At 48.8% G+C, this 14468-nt stretch overlaps 2 protein-coding genes across 7 annotated transcripts in view; one reads left to right on the top strand and one right to left on the bottom strand.

Moving 5' to 3' along the window:
• The first annotated feature begins 5482 nt into the window (after positions 1 to 5482).
• nt5e (5'-nucleotidase, ecto (CD73)) lies at positions 5483 to 11878 on the top strand. The gene is made up of 9 exons (XM_037450218.2): positions 5483 to 5984; positions 7953 to 8175; positions 8246 to 8434; positions 9904 to 10101; positions 10169 to 10323; positions 10392 to 10500; positions 10601 to 10750; positions 11074 to 11274; positions 11355 to 11878. Exons 1-9 carry the CDS (start codon positions 5640 to 5642, stop codon positions 11516 to 11518), a joined length of 1734 nt encoding a protein of 577 aa, XP_037306115.2. The 5' UTR covers positions 5483 to 5639; the 3' UTR covers positions 11519 to 11878.
• A 227-nt stretch (positions 11879 to 12105) lies between these two features.
• Positions 12106 to 14468, bottom strand: part of LOC119195352 (sorting nexin-14-like) — a 9241-nt gene continuing 6878 nt past the window's right edge. For all 6 annotated transcript variants that reach the window (XM_037450203.2, XM_037450210.2, XM_037450205.2 and 3 more), the window contains exons 23-29: positions 13832 to 13951; positions 13525 to 13645; positions 12864 to 13028; positions 12631 to 12726; positions 12431 to 12522; positions 12301 to 12357; positions 12106 to 12218 (exon numbers count right to left, since the gene is read on the bottom strand). In XM_037450203.2, the coding sequence (XP_037306100.2) occupies positions 12195 to 12218; positions 12301 to 12357; positions 12431 to 12522; positions 12631 to 12726; positions 12864 to 13028; positions 13525 to 13645; positions 13832 to 13951 (675 nt within the window). In that variant the 3' untranslated portion in view covers positions 12106 to 12194. The remainder of the gene's footprint in view (positions 12219 to 12300; positions 12358 to 12430; positions 12523 to 12630; positions 12727 to 12863; positions 13029 to 13524; positions 13646 to 13831; positions 13952 to 14468) is intronic.

Here is a 14468-nt window from a genome sequence, read left to right as displayed (position 1 = left end):
TTGATGGTTTGTTAGGGGGCGTGGTCTTTTCCCCAGTTGGCCTCTCTGATGGACTTCATCGTTCTGCCTCCTCTTTTCTTGCTGCTTTTTGGGGCCGAGGTTGAATACCCCCCCCCCCCACACACACACACACACACTCAGTACGTCACAAATTACCAGAGGCCCGTGGGCCCCCGGGGGCGCCGATAGCCATCACCACTGCTGTTGCGTTCCGCTTCGTGCTCCCCGCCCGACTCCGTCTGCCATCTCCTCATCTTTCATATCCTGTTGGGGGGGAGGGGATGATGATGAGGAGGGGGGGGGGGGGGCGGCGTGAGATTGAGGGACTGACGAGACGAGCGGCGAGTTGCATCATTGAACATTTGGGTAAAGAAGGAGCCGTGTCATTAACAAATAATCTATTGATAAATCCTCTGTATCACTATGAAAGGGGAGGGATTCATGTCTAAATATTTTCTTTATTTAACATATGATGGACTGTTAATAACAGTAATAACATGTCTAAATTGATTAAAAGTAGAATGTTAAATACTAAATACAACATTTAGTATTTTTTCTGGTTTCTGCATCTGTTAATAGTTTGAACACAGTTGTGTTTGTGGATCCTGACTCCCATGATGCTTTGCTGCGCTGCTCACACGTGTGCGTTTATTTAATCAACCCCCCATCAGCACCACATGAGTTATAAACTCTGAAGCCTTAAATACACAATAAATAATAAGATAACACCTTGATGGATATGAAAATGAACCTTTTAGAGAAATGATCTTTAGTCTGAACAGGAAAGACTTGTTTAATATTGAGAATAAGAAGAAACGTGGATCTTCTGCTCCACATTTTGCTGCTCATCGTGTTTCTAGTAGTGAGAGAAGAGAAGCGTGTTGTGTTGAAGGGGGGGGGGGGGGGTTAAAGGTTCTTTGACCTTCACTGATGTGCGAGCCAACGAAGCTCTGAAGCTTCTGTCTGTTGTTCTACAATCATTTATTATGACAGCTGTTTCCGAAATGGGCTGTAACGCCCCTAATTACTTCTATAGCTGCCAAGCAATTAGCCAATTAGAGCCCCCCCCCCTTCCCCCCCTCCTAACTGGTCCGGCAGATGGGAGGAAGTCGATGAACGTTGGACCAAAGCCAGACGTCGTATCTGTTTTAGTTTAACGAAGAACACAACGCTGGTTTTTGTGTGAATCCAAAAGTTCACTAATGATTTTGTGAATTGTTTCTTCTAAAAGAACAACTGCAAGTTTGATCTTTTTGTTTCTGCTGGTTTCAAAAGGCGACATTCGGTCCACGTTCAGCTGAATGTGGCGATCGGGTCGACTTCTTTTGACGTGTCGTTGCCATGGGAACGCGGTCAGGCCGACGTGGTTATGCAAAATGCAAATCAAGGTCATTCATCTGAATTTCATTTATTAATGCTCAGCGTATGACGTCCATCGATCTCACTAAACAACGCGGAGGGATCACATGACTGGTCCCTCATTGGTGGAGTAGAAGCCCGGGTAACACCAAAGAGGAGGAAAATAGGATTCCCCCTTCCAGGGCCCCTTCTGTCCTACATTATGGAGATTATAATTAAAAAAAACATGATGTCAGGTAAAACCCTCCATCTCTGAACCTGGGCGACCCGTCACTCACGACGCATTGATCCCGTTGATCAGTGATCGACTGGCTCGTCTGGATTGGTCGTGACGTCGGATCAATCCAACGCTGCAACACGACAACAATGTTGGGAGTTGAATTGTTCCACCGTTCTCCCCCAGAATCATTGATCTTTCTATTTGTTTAGTGCTGAGCCGACTCCAATAATCCTGAAAGAGTCAATGAAACGTGTCCTCACGCTGGATGAGACGTCGTCCTGCTGACGTCCCCCATTGGTTTATAGACTGATGTCTTGAAGCCTCCACTTCTGCTTCTTTGGCCATCTAGCTTTTTTGCATCTAGTCAACAGGAAGTGACCATATAAGGACTCAGTGGACATAGAGACGGCACATACGACCTGTCAATCATTATGTCCAAGCATCTCCTGCTTCTTGGTCTTTTTGACTCTAAATGGACCATCATTCACTAAATGAACATCATGCTGCATTTAAGAAGACTTGAAACTAGAGACTGAGACCATAAACTCATGTTTACAATGTTTACTGAGGGAATAAATCAAGAGAGAAGTAGAGTCATTTCCTCATAGACGTCTATGGGAGCAGAGGAGTCGCCCCCTGCTGGTCACTACACAGAAGTAGAGTCATTTCCTCATAGACGTCTATGGGAGCAGAGGAGTCGCCCCCTGCTGGTCACTACACAGAAGTAGAGTCATTTCCTCATAGACGTCTATGGGAGCAGAGGAGTCGCCCCCTGCTGGTCACTACACAGAAGTAGAGTCATTTCCTCATAGACGTCTATGGGAGCAGAGGAGTCGCCCCCTGCTGGTCACTACACAGAAGTAGAGTCATTTCCTCATACACGTCTATGGGAGCAGAGGAGTCGCCCCCTGCTGGTCACTACACAGAAGTAGAGTCATTTCCTCATAGACGTCTATGGGAGCAGAGGAGTCGCCCCCTGCTGGTCACTACACAGAAGTAGAGTCATTTCCTCATAGACGTCTATGGGAGCAGAGGAGTCGCCCCCTGCTGGTCACTACACAGAATGCAGCTTTAATACTTTAACACTAAGAAGCACATATTAATCCCCAGATGTTCTCTGCTCACTCGCCTCTTCTTCTGACCTCGAAGGCGAGCTGTGAAATTACAGCAGAAAGGAGGAAGAAGAAGAGGAAGAAGGGACTGTTAGAACTCTCTCACATCGGGACTTTAGTGACACGTCGTCCTCATGCAGATGTGTTGGCTGTGAAGATCTGATCTTCCTTCAGAACAAAAGCCAGATGCTTTCTTTAAAGAGCTGTTTTTCTTTTTCTGATGACTCGATAACAAACAGCAGCCTTCTGCTTATGAAGGGAAATATCTCCCAGCATGCTCGGGGAACCAGGGGTACTCCAGCCGTGACATGATTAATAACCCTGCACTTAAACTAAAATTATAGATAAAATATAATTATAGCAGAAGGGTGGGGGCGGGGCCAGTGTCTGAGTCAGAACCACTTTAATTACAGGGCACAAAGACGGAGTCGTGTGCGTGGGGTAAGTGCTGCTGGGGGTCACATGCCAACACCATCAGAGGCACACAGTGGGATCTCTAACAGCTTATCAATCACTCACTGCCCCCCCCAGCCCCCGATTAGAAGCACAAAGGTCTATTCAGACCTGGTTTGATTGTGAACTTCATCCTTTGGTGAAAAAAAACGTAGGGCTCAAGAACATCTGTAGAAACACACAGAACTAGTTCAGACCAGGATGCTAAGCTTTGAGAATCAACCTGCATCCTGTGTAGTGACCAGCAGGGGGCGACTCCTCTGCTCCCATAGACGTGTATGAGGAAATGACTCTACTTCTGTGTAGTGACCAGCAGGGGGCGACTCCTCTGCTCCCATAGACGTCTATGAGGAAATGACTCTACTTCTGTGTAGTGACCAGCAGGGGGCGACTCCTCTGCTCCCATAGACGTCTATGAGGAAATGACTCTACTTCTATGTAGTGACCAGCAGGGGGCGACTCCTCTGCTCCCATAGACGTCTATTAGGAAATGACTCTACTTCTGTGTAGTGACCAGCAGGGGGCGACTCCTCTGCTCCCATAGACGTCTATGAGGAAATGACTCTACTTCTGTGTAGTGACCAGCAGGGGGCGACTCCTCTGCTCCCATAGACGTGTATGAGGAAATGACTCTACTTCTGTGTAGTGACCAGCAGGGGGCGACTCCTCTGCTCCCATAGACGTCTATGAGGAAATGACTCTACTTCTGTGTAGTGACCAGCAGGGGGCGACTCCTCTGCTCCCATAGACGTCTATGAGGAAATGACTCTACTTCTATGTAGTGACCAGCAGGGGGCGACTCCTCTGCTCCCATAGACGTCTATGAGGAAATGACTCTACTTCTGTGTAGTGACCAGCAGGGGGCGACTCCTCTGCTCCCATAGACGTCTATGAGGAAATGACTCTACTTCTGTGTAGTGACCAGCAGGGGGCGACTCCTCTGCTCCCATAGACGTCTATGAGAACTTGACTCTTGATTTATTCCCTCAGTAAACATTGATAACATGACTTTATGGAATCAGTCTGTGGTCTTTTGTCCTCAGAAGGCCGTCTCAAACTAAACTACGTATCTGGTACAAGAAGCAACCTTCTGAGGTGTTCCTTCTTTAATGTTCTTGGTTTATTTGGTAGGCCTGGTGGTAGAACATCTGTAGTGCGTCTACATGGATGATTCATCCTGCTTTGTTCCAGCCAGTAGAAGACGTGAAGGTCGACTGAGAAGCAGTTTGGATTCCACAGCTTCATCATCCATCGATTTTCAGACACAAAAAAGCAGAGACAAAAAGCTCCCAAAAACTTCTGCTGACTGACAGCTCGATGAACGTGGAGACGTCGGACTCGTTACCCAGAGGGGGGGGGGGCCTCGACTCCACGATGTCTACAACAAGCCAAACAGGTGCTCTATCAGCTGGTAGAAGGGCTGGGGGGGGGGGGTCTTCACACCCCCTCCAGCTTATGTTCCCATCCCAGCATTCCTCACACACACACACACACTGTTCTCTACACATTAAGATCAAACCACATTTGTTTTCTGTCGTAATGACACAATAATAATTAGATGCCTGCTTGCACTCTTCTTTTTTTCTTTTTTTAACTAATATTAAGTGATGATAATTTAACATGAGATTATTAATTGTAATCCTCCAACTAACAATGTTAAACAAACCCCTACAACAGGAATATGTGAGTTAAAGCTTAACTATTTAGAACTTTGATTCTGTCGTTTAATGTGAGATTTAAATAACATTTAAATAAAATAGGTTGCTAAGGGGCTGGTGCCACCTAGTGGTGAGATACTACGACACTGTTGGGCTAAAACTGACGTGTATATAAATACATTTAAAAAATTATATATATATATATATAATTTTTTTTGTTTTGTTCTAACATTATTGAAGCATTTAAAGCTGGACTGTGATCTCTGAACATTTGTTTGGAGGTTAAATTGTTTTTAAACAGATGTTTAGTTTCCTGCTGTCAGGAAAACGGAAACGAAAACCGTCCTCGGTGACGTCATCGCAGCAACTGTATTCTGTTGTATTTCTTTTTTAGTGTGCGTGCGTGCGCGCGCGTGCGTGTGTGCTTTATCATAGAGTTGAGCATCATGAAGTTTTTTGGTCCTGAAAGTGATTCAAAATCCTCTTTCGTTCTTCTTCGTGAAAGTAGTTTAAGGATCAAAGAAGCAACAAATAAAGTTCTTCTAAAAAGCTCCGAATGAACCCGACTGTTGTTTTAGTGGTTCGGAACTGAGAGGGGCGGACCATGGAGTCCTCCTCCTCCTCCTCCTCCTCCTCCTGGAGACTCCTCTGGGCCCGGAGCAGGAGGAGCGGAAAACTGCTTCAGAGACCTCCTGTAGAGACGTCCTCCACAGACCTCCTGTAGAGACGTCCTCCACAGACCTCCTGTAGAGACCTCCTCCACGGACCTCATCCACAGACCTCCTGTAGAGACCTCCTCCACAGACCTCCTCTCGAGTCTTTACGCGCGGCGGACGGATGGAAGCGGCGCGCCCAGAGCCACGGCTCCTCCTCCTCCACCTCCTCCTCCTGCTGGGCTCCTCCGTGTCCCCCTCGGCGGCCTGGGACCTGGTTCTCCTGCACACCAACGACGTGCACGCCCGGGTGGAGCAGACCGACGTGAACTGTCTTCCACTCTGTCGCGACGGCGCGTGTTTCGGCGGCGTCGCGCGCAGAGCCTCCGCGATCCGGATGGTGCGCGAGAAGGAGAGCCACGTGGTGCTGCTGGACGCGGGGGACCAGTTCCAGGGCAGCGTGTGGTTCAACTACTACAAGGGGGCCGAGGCGGCTCACTTCATGAACAAGCTGCGCTACGACGCCATGGTGAGATGATGAAGTCCTCACGCTTTCATCCTCAAACAGAAAGCAAATCCTTTAGAGGAGCAGAGCGGTCCTCGAGGGACAAACTAAGAGCCTTTTTGGGGCCTTTATCATATTCAATAAGTTGTTAAATTTGGCCTGGATATCTGGACTGTTATAAAATGTAATAATGTTTGGGTATAAAGAAATGTCTCTACAGCGCCCTCTAGAAATGTGAAAAAGACCACACTAGGCCAGTTCCCCCCCCCATGTCCGATCAACTTGACTCTTGGCACACAGGTGTTTTACGAAAAAGTCAATCATAGTATGAAAATGTGCCTAACCAGATTTTCCACCATTTTCAATTTAGTGAAAAACACATTTTTGGCAATTTCTCCTAAACGCTGAGTTTGATTGTCACGAAACCGTCGATGGATCATTATTGGTTCAATGTGCCCTTGATGTATCAGAATGGTGCTGATAACTCGATGTTCTGGTGAGATATGGGCTAATTAACCTTGCAAGGGGTGTGGCCTAATCTGGCAGATTTTTAGCTTCCAAATGACTTTGCCTGCCCTCAACAAATTATATCATGTGTAAACATTGAAGCCCTGAACACACACTAATACTTTCATTATTTCTAAAGAATAGGGGGCGCTGTAATTAACCAAACTCCTCCCAGGGATTAAACCCGATTCTTATCAAAATCGCACAGTGTGATCCTGACACCTTTGGCTCTAAAAACTGCATTTTGCCCTAAGAAATATTAAACGATGTGCATAGGGAGCAATTTAAAAGATTTGGAAGGAAGTTGGCTCATAAACGGTATTTTGAGAGGCTTTTATTTTGGGATGGAACACCAGAATGTCCTGCTGTCACCATGGGGATGTGTCCTATCAATCTGAAGTGAAAGTAGTCATGAAAGTATTGATTGTTTCCTTTTAAATATCATCTGAAAATGACCAAATGTATTCTGGTGATTGAGACATTGAAGGAAATTGGCTCATGGTTTATTCTGAGAGGTTTTAATTTTTAATGGTACATCAGAAGCTTCTAGTTATATGTTGACATAAAAGGCCTAAAGCCATGATGAGGTCAAAGATAAAGTTTGCAAAGCGGCGTTCCTGGCGTTAACGACCACTGACTTGTGAACGCTTCGTCCTCGCCGTTCAAGGAGCAGCGAGGACCCGCCCAACGCCGCTCGCACCTTTAATTCTTCTTATTCTTCTTATTCTTATTATTATGGAGTGTTTAAATCGATCCTCTGAGTTGTTTTGATGCTTTTAAGCGTCACACTTTGTCTCCAGTTGACATGATTCAAGATGGCGGCCTGCGCTTTGTTTCCTGAGCTCACAACAAAGGGGACAAACAGTCTGAGAACCTGTTCTCCACATCTGGGACCCTTTAACTGAACCTGTGAACATGGTCCTCCAGCATCTGGACCCCCAGGAACCTCCGCCGGGATCAACACAACACAACACCGGCTTTCAACACATCATCTCGTCTCTGCTGCACGTGCACGACTCCACCTGCGAGAACAGGAAGCAGCGCGTGAGGCTGCCCCCCCCCCCCCCCCCCCGTCCCCCGGGCCCCGGCTTCACACCTTAAACGAGAAGCGTGGAGTCTCTGTGGTTAGATGTTTCCCACCGAGGCTCCTCTCCGCCCCCCTGGTCACATGACCTGCTTCCATCTCCTTCTGTACCGAAACACGGGGGGGGGGGGGGCGGAAACCAGTGACAGTAAAGTGACTCTTTGAAGAGCAGTGAGTCAGTTGGAGGTCACCTGACTGTCCCTTGGCTGGGGTCAAAGGTCGTCATACGTCACACATTGAACTGTACGTGTCCCTTATGGTTTCTACAGTAGCCCTGGAGGGACACTTCATGACCTCACCTGTTCTCACCTGGCTCTCTGATTGGCTCGTTGGGGCCTGGGGGAGGAGCTAAAGGAGCTCCATTAAATCCTCAGAATAATCTTCAGTTTTTTGTCTCTCAGGTGTTTGGGAACCACGAGTTTGACAACGGGGTGGGGGGCCTCATGGCGCCCTTCATGGAGCAGATCAAGTGCCCCCTCCTCAGCGCCAACATCAACGCAACCGGCGCTCTGGCCTCCACCTTCGGCACCTCCTTCCTACCCTACAAGATCCTGACTGTGGGGGGGGAGAAGGTGGGCGTGGTGGGGTACACGTCTACGGAAACGCCCCACCTCTCCCAACCGGGTAAGCCCCCCCCCCCCTCTCTCTCTCTAATAAGTGGTCATTTATGATGATTGATGACCCCCCCTTTCAGGACCTGACGTGCTCTTCGAGGACGAGGTGAAGGCTCTGCAGCGTCAGGTGGACAAGCTGCTCACGCTGGGAGTCCAGAAGATCGTCGCTCTGGGACACTCGGGCTTCGTGGTGGACCAGAAGGTGGCCCGCGAGGTCCGGGGGGTGGACGTGGTGATCGGGGGGCACAGCAACACCTTCCTGTACACCGGTAGGAGCACATCTGTCACACATCTGTCACACTAAGATACTTAAAGCGCTTTACTCGTCAACAGAACACTTCTAAAAAAAAACAAAAATGGAACAAAGTGCAGAAATACATCCATATGAAAAAGTAGTTTGAGCTCAGCTGTGTCATGTGACTTTTATTTTGCAACTAAACAACCCATAATAACCTCTGCGGTACAGCTGTGGCTTTATAGGAATGTTTTCCAGCTGAGGACAGAGAACGATGCGTTCAAGGCCTCCTGTGAAGGTGGGATTCTGGAGTCACTTAAACACACTCCATTGCCAAGTCCTTTTCCTTATATGGCATGCTAAGGTATGCTAACAGACATGCTAACAGACATGCTAACAGACATTTAGCACAAGTACACTAACGAGTGTGTCTTTATTACTTTACTACACAACATTCATTCATATATTTATGAAAACACTTTAAGGATATTTTTAAAGTAAACACATCTCCTTAATTTATAAGGGGGGGGGGGCAGTAATATTAAACAGAGCCAACACACTTTAAAACTGCTACTCAACAAGCTTCTCTGTTGGTAATGATGAAAACAACCAAGCTTCCGGTTTCTTCACAATAAAAGCTCACGTTTCCTGATACAGCATCACATTTAGGGTTGTCATGATACCAAAATTCTGACTTTGATACTATACCTGCCAAAATATTTCAATACTTATTGATACCACAAATAAGACACTGGAATATTTGAACAGCTGGTTCATCTCTGACCTCATGATGTTAATGTTTGTGATGTGATCAGGTTTTAGTGAATGAACCCGCGTGGATTGTTTTATTAGCGTGACACATTAGACGTGTGGCGTGAGTGTGAGTGTCACACGGTGAGAGGTGGCAGCCTGTAGCTGTGCGTTGGCTTCAAATGCAACACGAGACCAAGCAGACGTCCTCGTTTACCGGACGTTTACTCTTTTTTAGACTAAAAAATGCGTAAAATAATAAAAACTTTGTATCTAAAGTATTTCCAGATCTCACTTCTGGCATCTTTTCTTTCAACAAGCCTGTGATTGACAGCTGCCTGTTGAGAGCTGGAAGCCCCGCCCACCCAGCCAATGCGTGCAGGCAGCGGAGCACTGAGCTCTGGTTGCTGCTTGTTTAATGAAGTACTGCTACTGAAAATATGCACGTAGAGGCACCGCGGCGCATTAATCACATTATGACGACATGAATGGCTGCAGCCGGCCGTCTTTAACGAGATCAGACCTGGGGGGTCGAGTCTCTGAGGAGGAAACCCGCCTCTCCTCATTTACCCCAGAGGAGAAGTGCGCTCTCCCCCCCCCTGTCTGCTGAGGAATGAAGATCAGATCTTTGCCACGTGTCAACAGGAAGTGGAACACGATCTCACTGAGGATTTCAGCTTGTTTGACGTGAATTGATGGTTGTTCTAAAAGCTGCTTTAGTGAATCTCTTCTTGTATCCTTTGTGGTCTCCAGGCCCCGCCCCCTCCTCCGAGGTCCCTGCAGGTCCTTACCCCTTCATGGTGAAGTCGGTCGACGGCCGGCAGGTCCCCGTGGTGCAGGCCTACGCCTTCGGGAAGTACCTGGGCTACCTGAAGGTGACCTTCGACGAGGAGGGGAACGTCCTGAAGTCCACGGGGAAGCCCGTCCTGCTGGACAGCAGCGTCCCGCAGGGTAAGGAGGACGTCGGTGGGACCTCTCCTGGCCTCAGCGGCCCTCTAACACCTGCCTCCATGTGCAGACCCAGATGTTCTGGCCGACGTGCAGAAGTGGAAGGAGAACCTGGCCAGCTACTCGGCCGAGGTGTTGGGAAGCACGCTGGTCTTCCTCAACGGCTCCGACAAGGAGTGTCGCTTTCGGGAATGCAACCTGGGGAACCTGATCTGTGACGCCATGGTGAGGGTTTAACCAGGAGGCCGAAATGTGACTCTAGTCCCTGAGCTGAACTCTAACCCCCCCCCCAGATGGACAGCAGCCTCGGGGGGTCCAGCAGGCTCCAGTGGAACCAGGTCAGCGGCAGCATCTTCAACGGAGGAGGCATCCGCACGTCCATCGACGAGCGCACCAGCAACGGTTCGTCATAGATCACCCGTCCGTGTTACCATGGGAACCGGACCTCCCAACGTCTGCATCTTCATTCCTTGGTATTAATGGATGGGTTTGCGGCCCACAGGTCAGATCACAGTGAACGACCTGATCTCCGTGCTGCCCTTCGGAGGAACCTTCGACCTGGTGAAGCTGAAGGGCTCCACGCTGCTCCGAGCCTTCGAGCACTCGGTGAAGCGCTACGGAGGAAACACTGGGGAGTTCCTGCAGGTCTCAGGTGGGTCCACTATTCACACTGAGTGATGCAGGTAATGTTGTGAAAGGTGAGAACCCAATAGTGCTGATGGAAAGGACTTGACGTCTTGGTTCAGATGAGCCCAGAACCTCCAGTGTGTGGAAGCTGCATTCTGTGTGGAGACCAGCAGGGGGCGACTCCTCTGCTTCCCTCCCTAACACAGCATGATGTTCATTTAGTGAACGATGGTCCATGTAGCGTCAGACCACGCTTTAGGGCGGGGCTACACGCTGAGTGACAGGTCTCTACCAGAGGCGTGTCCTTCAGTGCGTAACCAACGGCGACGGGTCCGTGTGCCTCGGCAGGAATGCGCGTGGAGTTGGACCTCGCCCTCCCGGCGGGGGGCCGCGTGAGGAGCCTCGCCGCGCTCTGCACCGAGTGTCGGGTCCCTCGGTACCGGCCCGTCCGGCCGGAGCAGATCTACACGGTGGTGCTGCCGTCCTACATGGTGAAGGGCGGAGACGGCTTCTCCATGATCGCCGAGGAGATGCTGAAGCACGACAGCGGTGAGGAGGACGTTGTGGTGAACTTGTTGGAGTCACTGAGGCCTCCTGTTTGATGTTCTCCTTCTCCTGAGTTCATGCAGGGAGTTTGGACCTTTCGGTCGTTTCCAACTACATCAAGCAGAAAAAAAAGGTTTATCCCGCCGTCGAGGGACGCATCAAAATCTACAACTCGGCCCCCGGACCGACCGCCCCGCTGGTTCCACTGGTTCTGCTGGTTCTGTTGGTGCTGCTGTGGACCATGTGAAGCAGGAGGAACCTACATCTGCTCCTTTAAATCAATGTTAGTTCTTTTCAGCAGGTGAGTCCGACTCGCACCAAACCAGAGGAAAGGATTCATGTGAAGGTGTTTTTAACCACGGTAACCACGGTGATGTAACTCCTCCTCCTGATGATGTCATGGAGCCCCCCCCCTCCGTCCGCATGTCAATGAACTCGTTGGTAGTCAAACGCCGCGCTGGGTTGCCATGGAAACCGTTCTCCATCACAGGACAACGACGGCTTTGATTCACTATTTGAAGGAAACCTTTTGAAGGAACTTTCATTACAACAAAGTACTTTGTATTTAAAGGAATTTAAATGCCGTTTTTATGGCATAAAGCACTTATTTTTACATTTATGCGCTAAATAGTATTCCACAAACATTAGTATGTGATGGTGGTTTGAATCCCGTCCGCCCCCCAGGCTTATAATGCAATGTAAGTAAATGAATAAGTCGTATAATACAAAGAATGTCACAACAAACGTATTAAAACATCTTGGACTGAAGTATTTTCTGCCTCATCCTTCGATCGTCTTTAACACTGAAACTTTTTATTATAGTGAAAACAGACATTAATAAATATCTCTTTATTGCAATGTAAATATGAGCCCAGAGGTTTATAGTGATTATTGCACTTCTGGGATCCAGATGTTGATCCTCGTCACACGGCGGCGTCCTTCGCTCCCTGAAGAGGAAACACGCCATGAAGCAACCAGTTCCTGTTCATCCCTGAATGTGTCGTTTCACAATAAAAGCCTCTCGTCTACCTGGCGGAGCTCGGGGAAGAGCTCCTGCACGGCGATGTCCAGCAGGACGTACGTCATCTGAGGAGACACAGGAAGCTGTGAGCCACACTCCCCCCACAATACTGACACTTCCTGTGTCCACTGAGCTCACCTGCTTGTTGAGGACGGGCTGCTGGAAGGAATCGAACAGCAGGCGGATTCCTTCGTATTTCGCCTCCTGGCCGACGCACTTCTCCACGAAGTCTGGAGAGAAAGACGCACAAGGAGGCTTTCTCACTGGGAGGAACCATAGAAACCAACAAACAACCCTCAGGACGCGATTGGTTGATATCAATCAAGACACGGACCCACCTGGTAGAAAGTTCATCATCTCATCGAAGGTCTGCTTGGCTCGGACCTGTTGGTCCTCAGGAGCTCGCTGCTCGCTGCTCTCACAGAACACCGAGTCTGCAGATGAAAACCACACAGAAGTTCTGAGTGGACCACACTCAATACATGACGAATGTCATCATACTATGGGATGTTTAGGATCTGGATTTCAATCCAGCTTCATTTCTTTATCTTTACACATAGTGGAATCTCACCTCTGAGCTGAGTGATGAGGGACACTATGTGGTTCTCCTGGAGCATCTGCTCCAGCTTGGACTGCATGAACTGGTCCACGTAGGCTTCAAACGTGTTCTTCAGAAGGATCCTCACAGCAGCCAGAGTGTGATGGAGCCAGTCCGCTGTGTGGAACACCGTCCGACCTGAGTCACAGGCGGATGAAGGTCACTGCACAGGCCAACGAGTCACTACACAGGCCAACGAGTCACTACAGGCCAACGAGTCACTACACAGGCCAACGAGTCACTGCACAGACCAACGAGTCACTACAGGCCAACGAGTCACTACAGGCCAACGAGTCACTACAGGCCAACGAGTCACTACACAGGCCAACGAGTCACTGCACAGACCAACGAGTCACTACAGGCCAACGAGTCACTACAGGCCAACGAGTCACTACAGGCCAACGAGTCACTACAGGCCAACGAGTCACTACAGGCCAACGAGTCACTACAGGCCAACGAGTCACTACAGGCCAACGAGTCACTAAAAAGACCAACGAGTCACTACAGACCAACGAGTCACTGCACAGACCAACGAGTCACTAAAAAGACCAACGAGTCACTACAGGCCAACGAGTCACTGCACGAGTCAGTACTGGATGTTTGGAGACCCGAGGTGTTTCGGTCCATCACTTACCGACATACATCACGTAGTCATACATGCCGTCTACTGACATCGTTTCCTGGATGTTGTCGTTGGGTTTCCTCTCTGAACTCTCCGGCAGGTTGGCGTTGTTCCTGAACAGCTTGTTGAAGAGCTGCGGGCCAGAGGAGAGTGTGACGAGCGTCACTATGACAACCAGAGGAAAGGGGGGGTCCTGCACGCGGTGCGTTCAATGGTCGGTGGAGATAAACGCAGCAGGTTGTTGGGGGCGGACTCCTTCATCAAAGCTCGTCTGACAGCACAGCGATGGTGAAGAGGAGGAAGTCCTCACTTTACCAACCTTCTTGCTGCTCTCGGTGGACGGGCTGAGGACCGTCAGCTCCGGACGGCTGGGTTTGGGTTTGGGCGCCTCGCAGGAGTTGAAGAAGGACTGGATGAAGGGGTCCAGGTTCTGTCCTTTCTGGAAGAAGATGAAACCGTATCGTTAGTGACGAGACCACAGCGGAGAGCCGGGAGAACCAAGCAAACAAAGGGAGCTTCAGGGGTCAGAGGTCAGGAGGCTGATCATCGTCTCACACTAACATCTATGTGTTGAATGAGATAATCTCCATAAACTCTGTGAATGATGTTTTCTGCTTGAACTGAGATCAGAGCTGAACCTTCTGTGACATGAAATAAAAGTTAGTATTATGTATTATGTTTATTTTGAAAGGAATCGTTCAATAGTTTGGTGTCTGTCCGCTGAGATGTTTTCTAAACTGATAAAGCGTCACCTTCTCTATGGTCTATTAGAGACCTGTCAATCAGCGTGTAATAAAATAAAATGCATTGAAGAAGACTTGAAACTAGAGACTGAGACCATAAACTCATGTTTACAATGTTTACTGAGGGGAAAATTCTTTGCAACTAGGTCCCATGAAACATGAAAAATGGAATAACTTATTAATAATTCTTTCTATTATGTCTGACGGCTCTTC

This window comes from Pungitius pungitius, chromosome 20, assembly GCF_949316345.1.
Source record: "Pungitius pungitius chromosome 20, fPunPun2.1, whole genome shotgun sequence".
Taxonomy (NCBI): domain Eukaryota; kingdom Metazoa; phylum Chordata; class Actinopteri; order Perciformes; family Gasterosteidae; genus Pungitius; species Pungitius pungitius.
The sequence above is the reverse complement of the archived record's forward strand: the minus strand, read 5'-3'. Positions and strand labels throughout refer to the sequence as shown.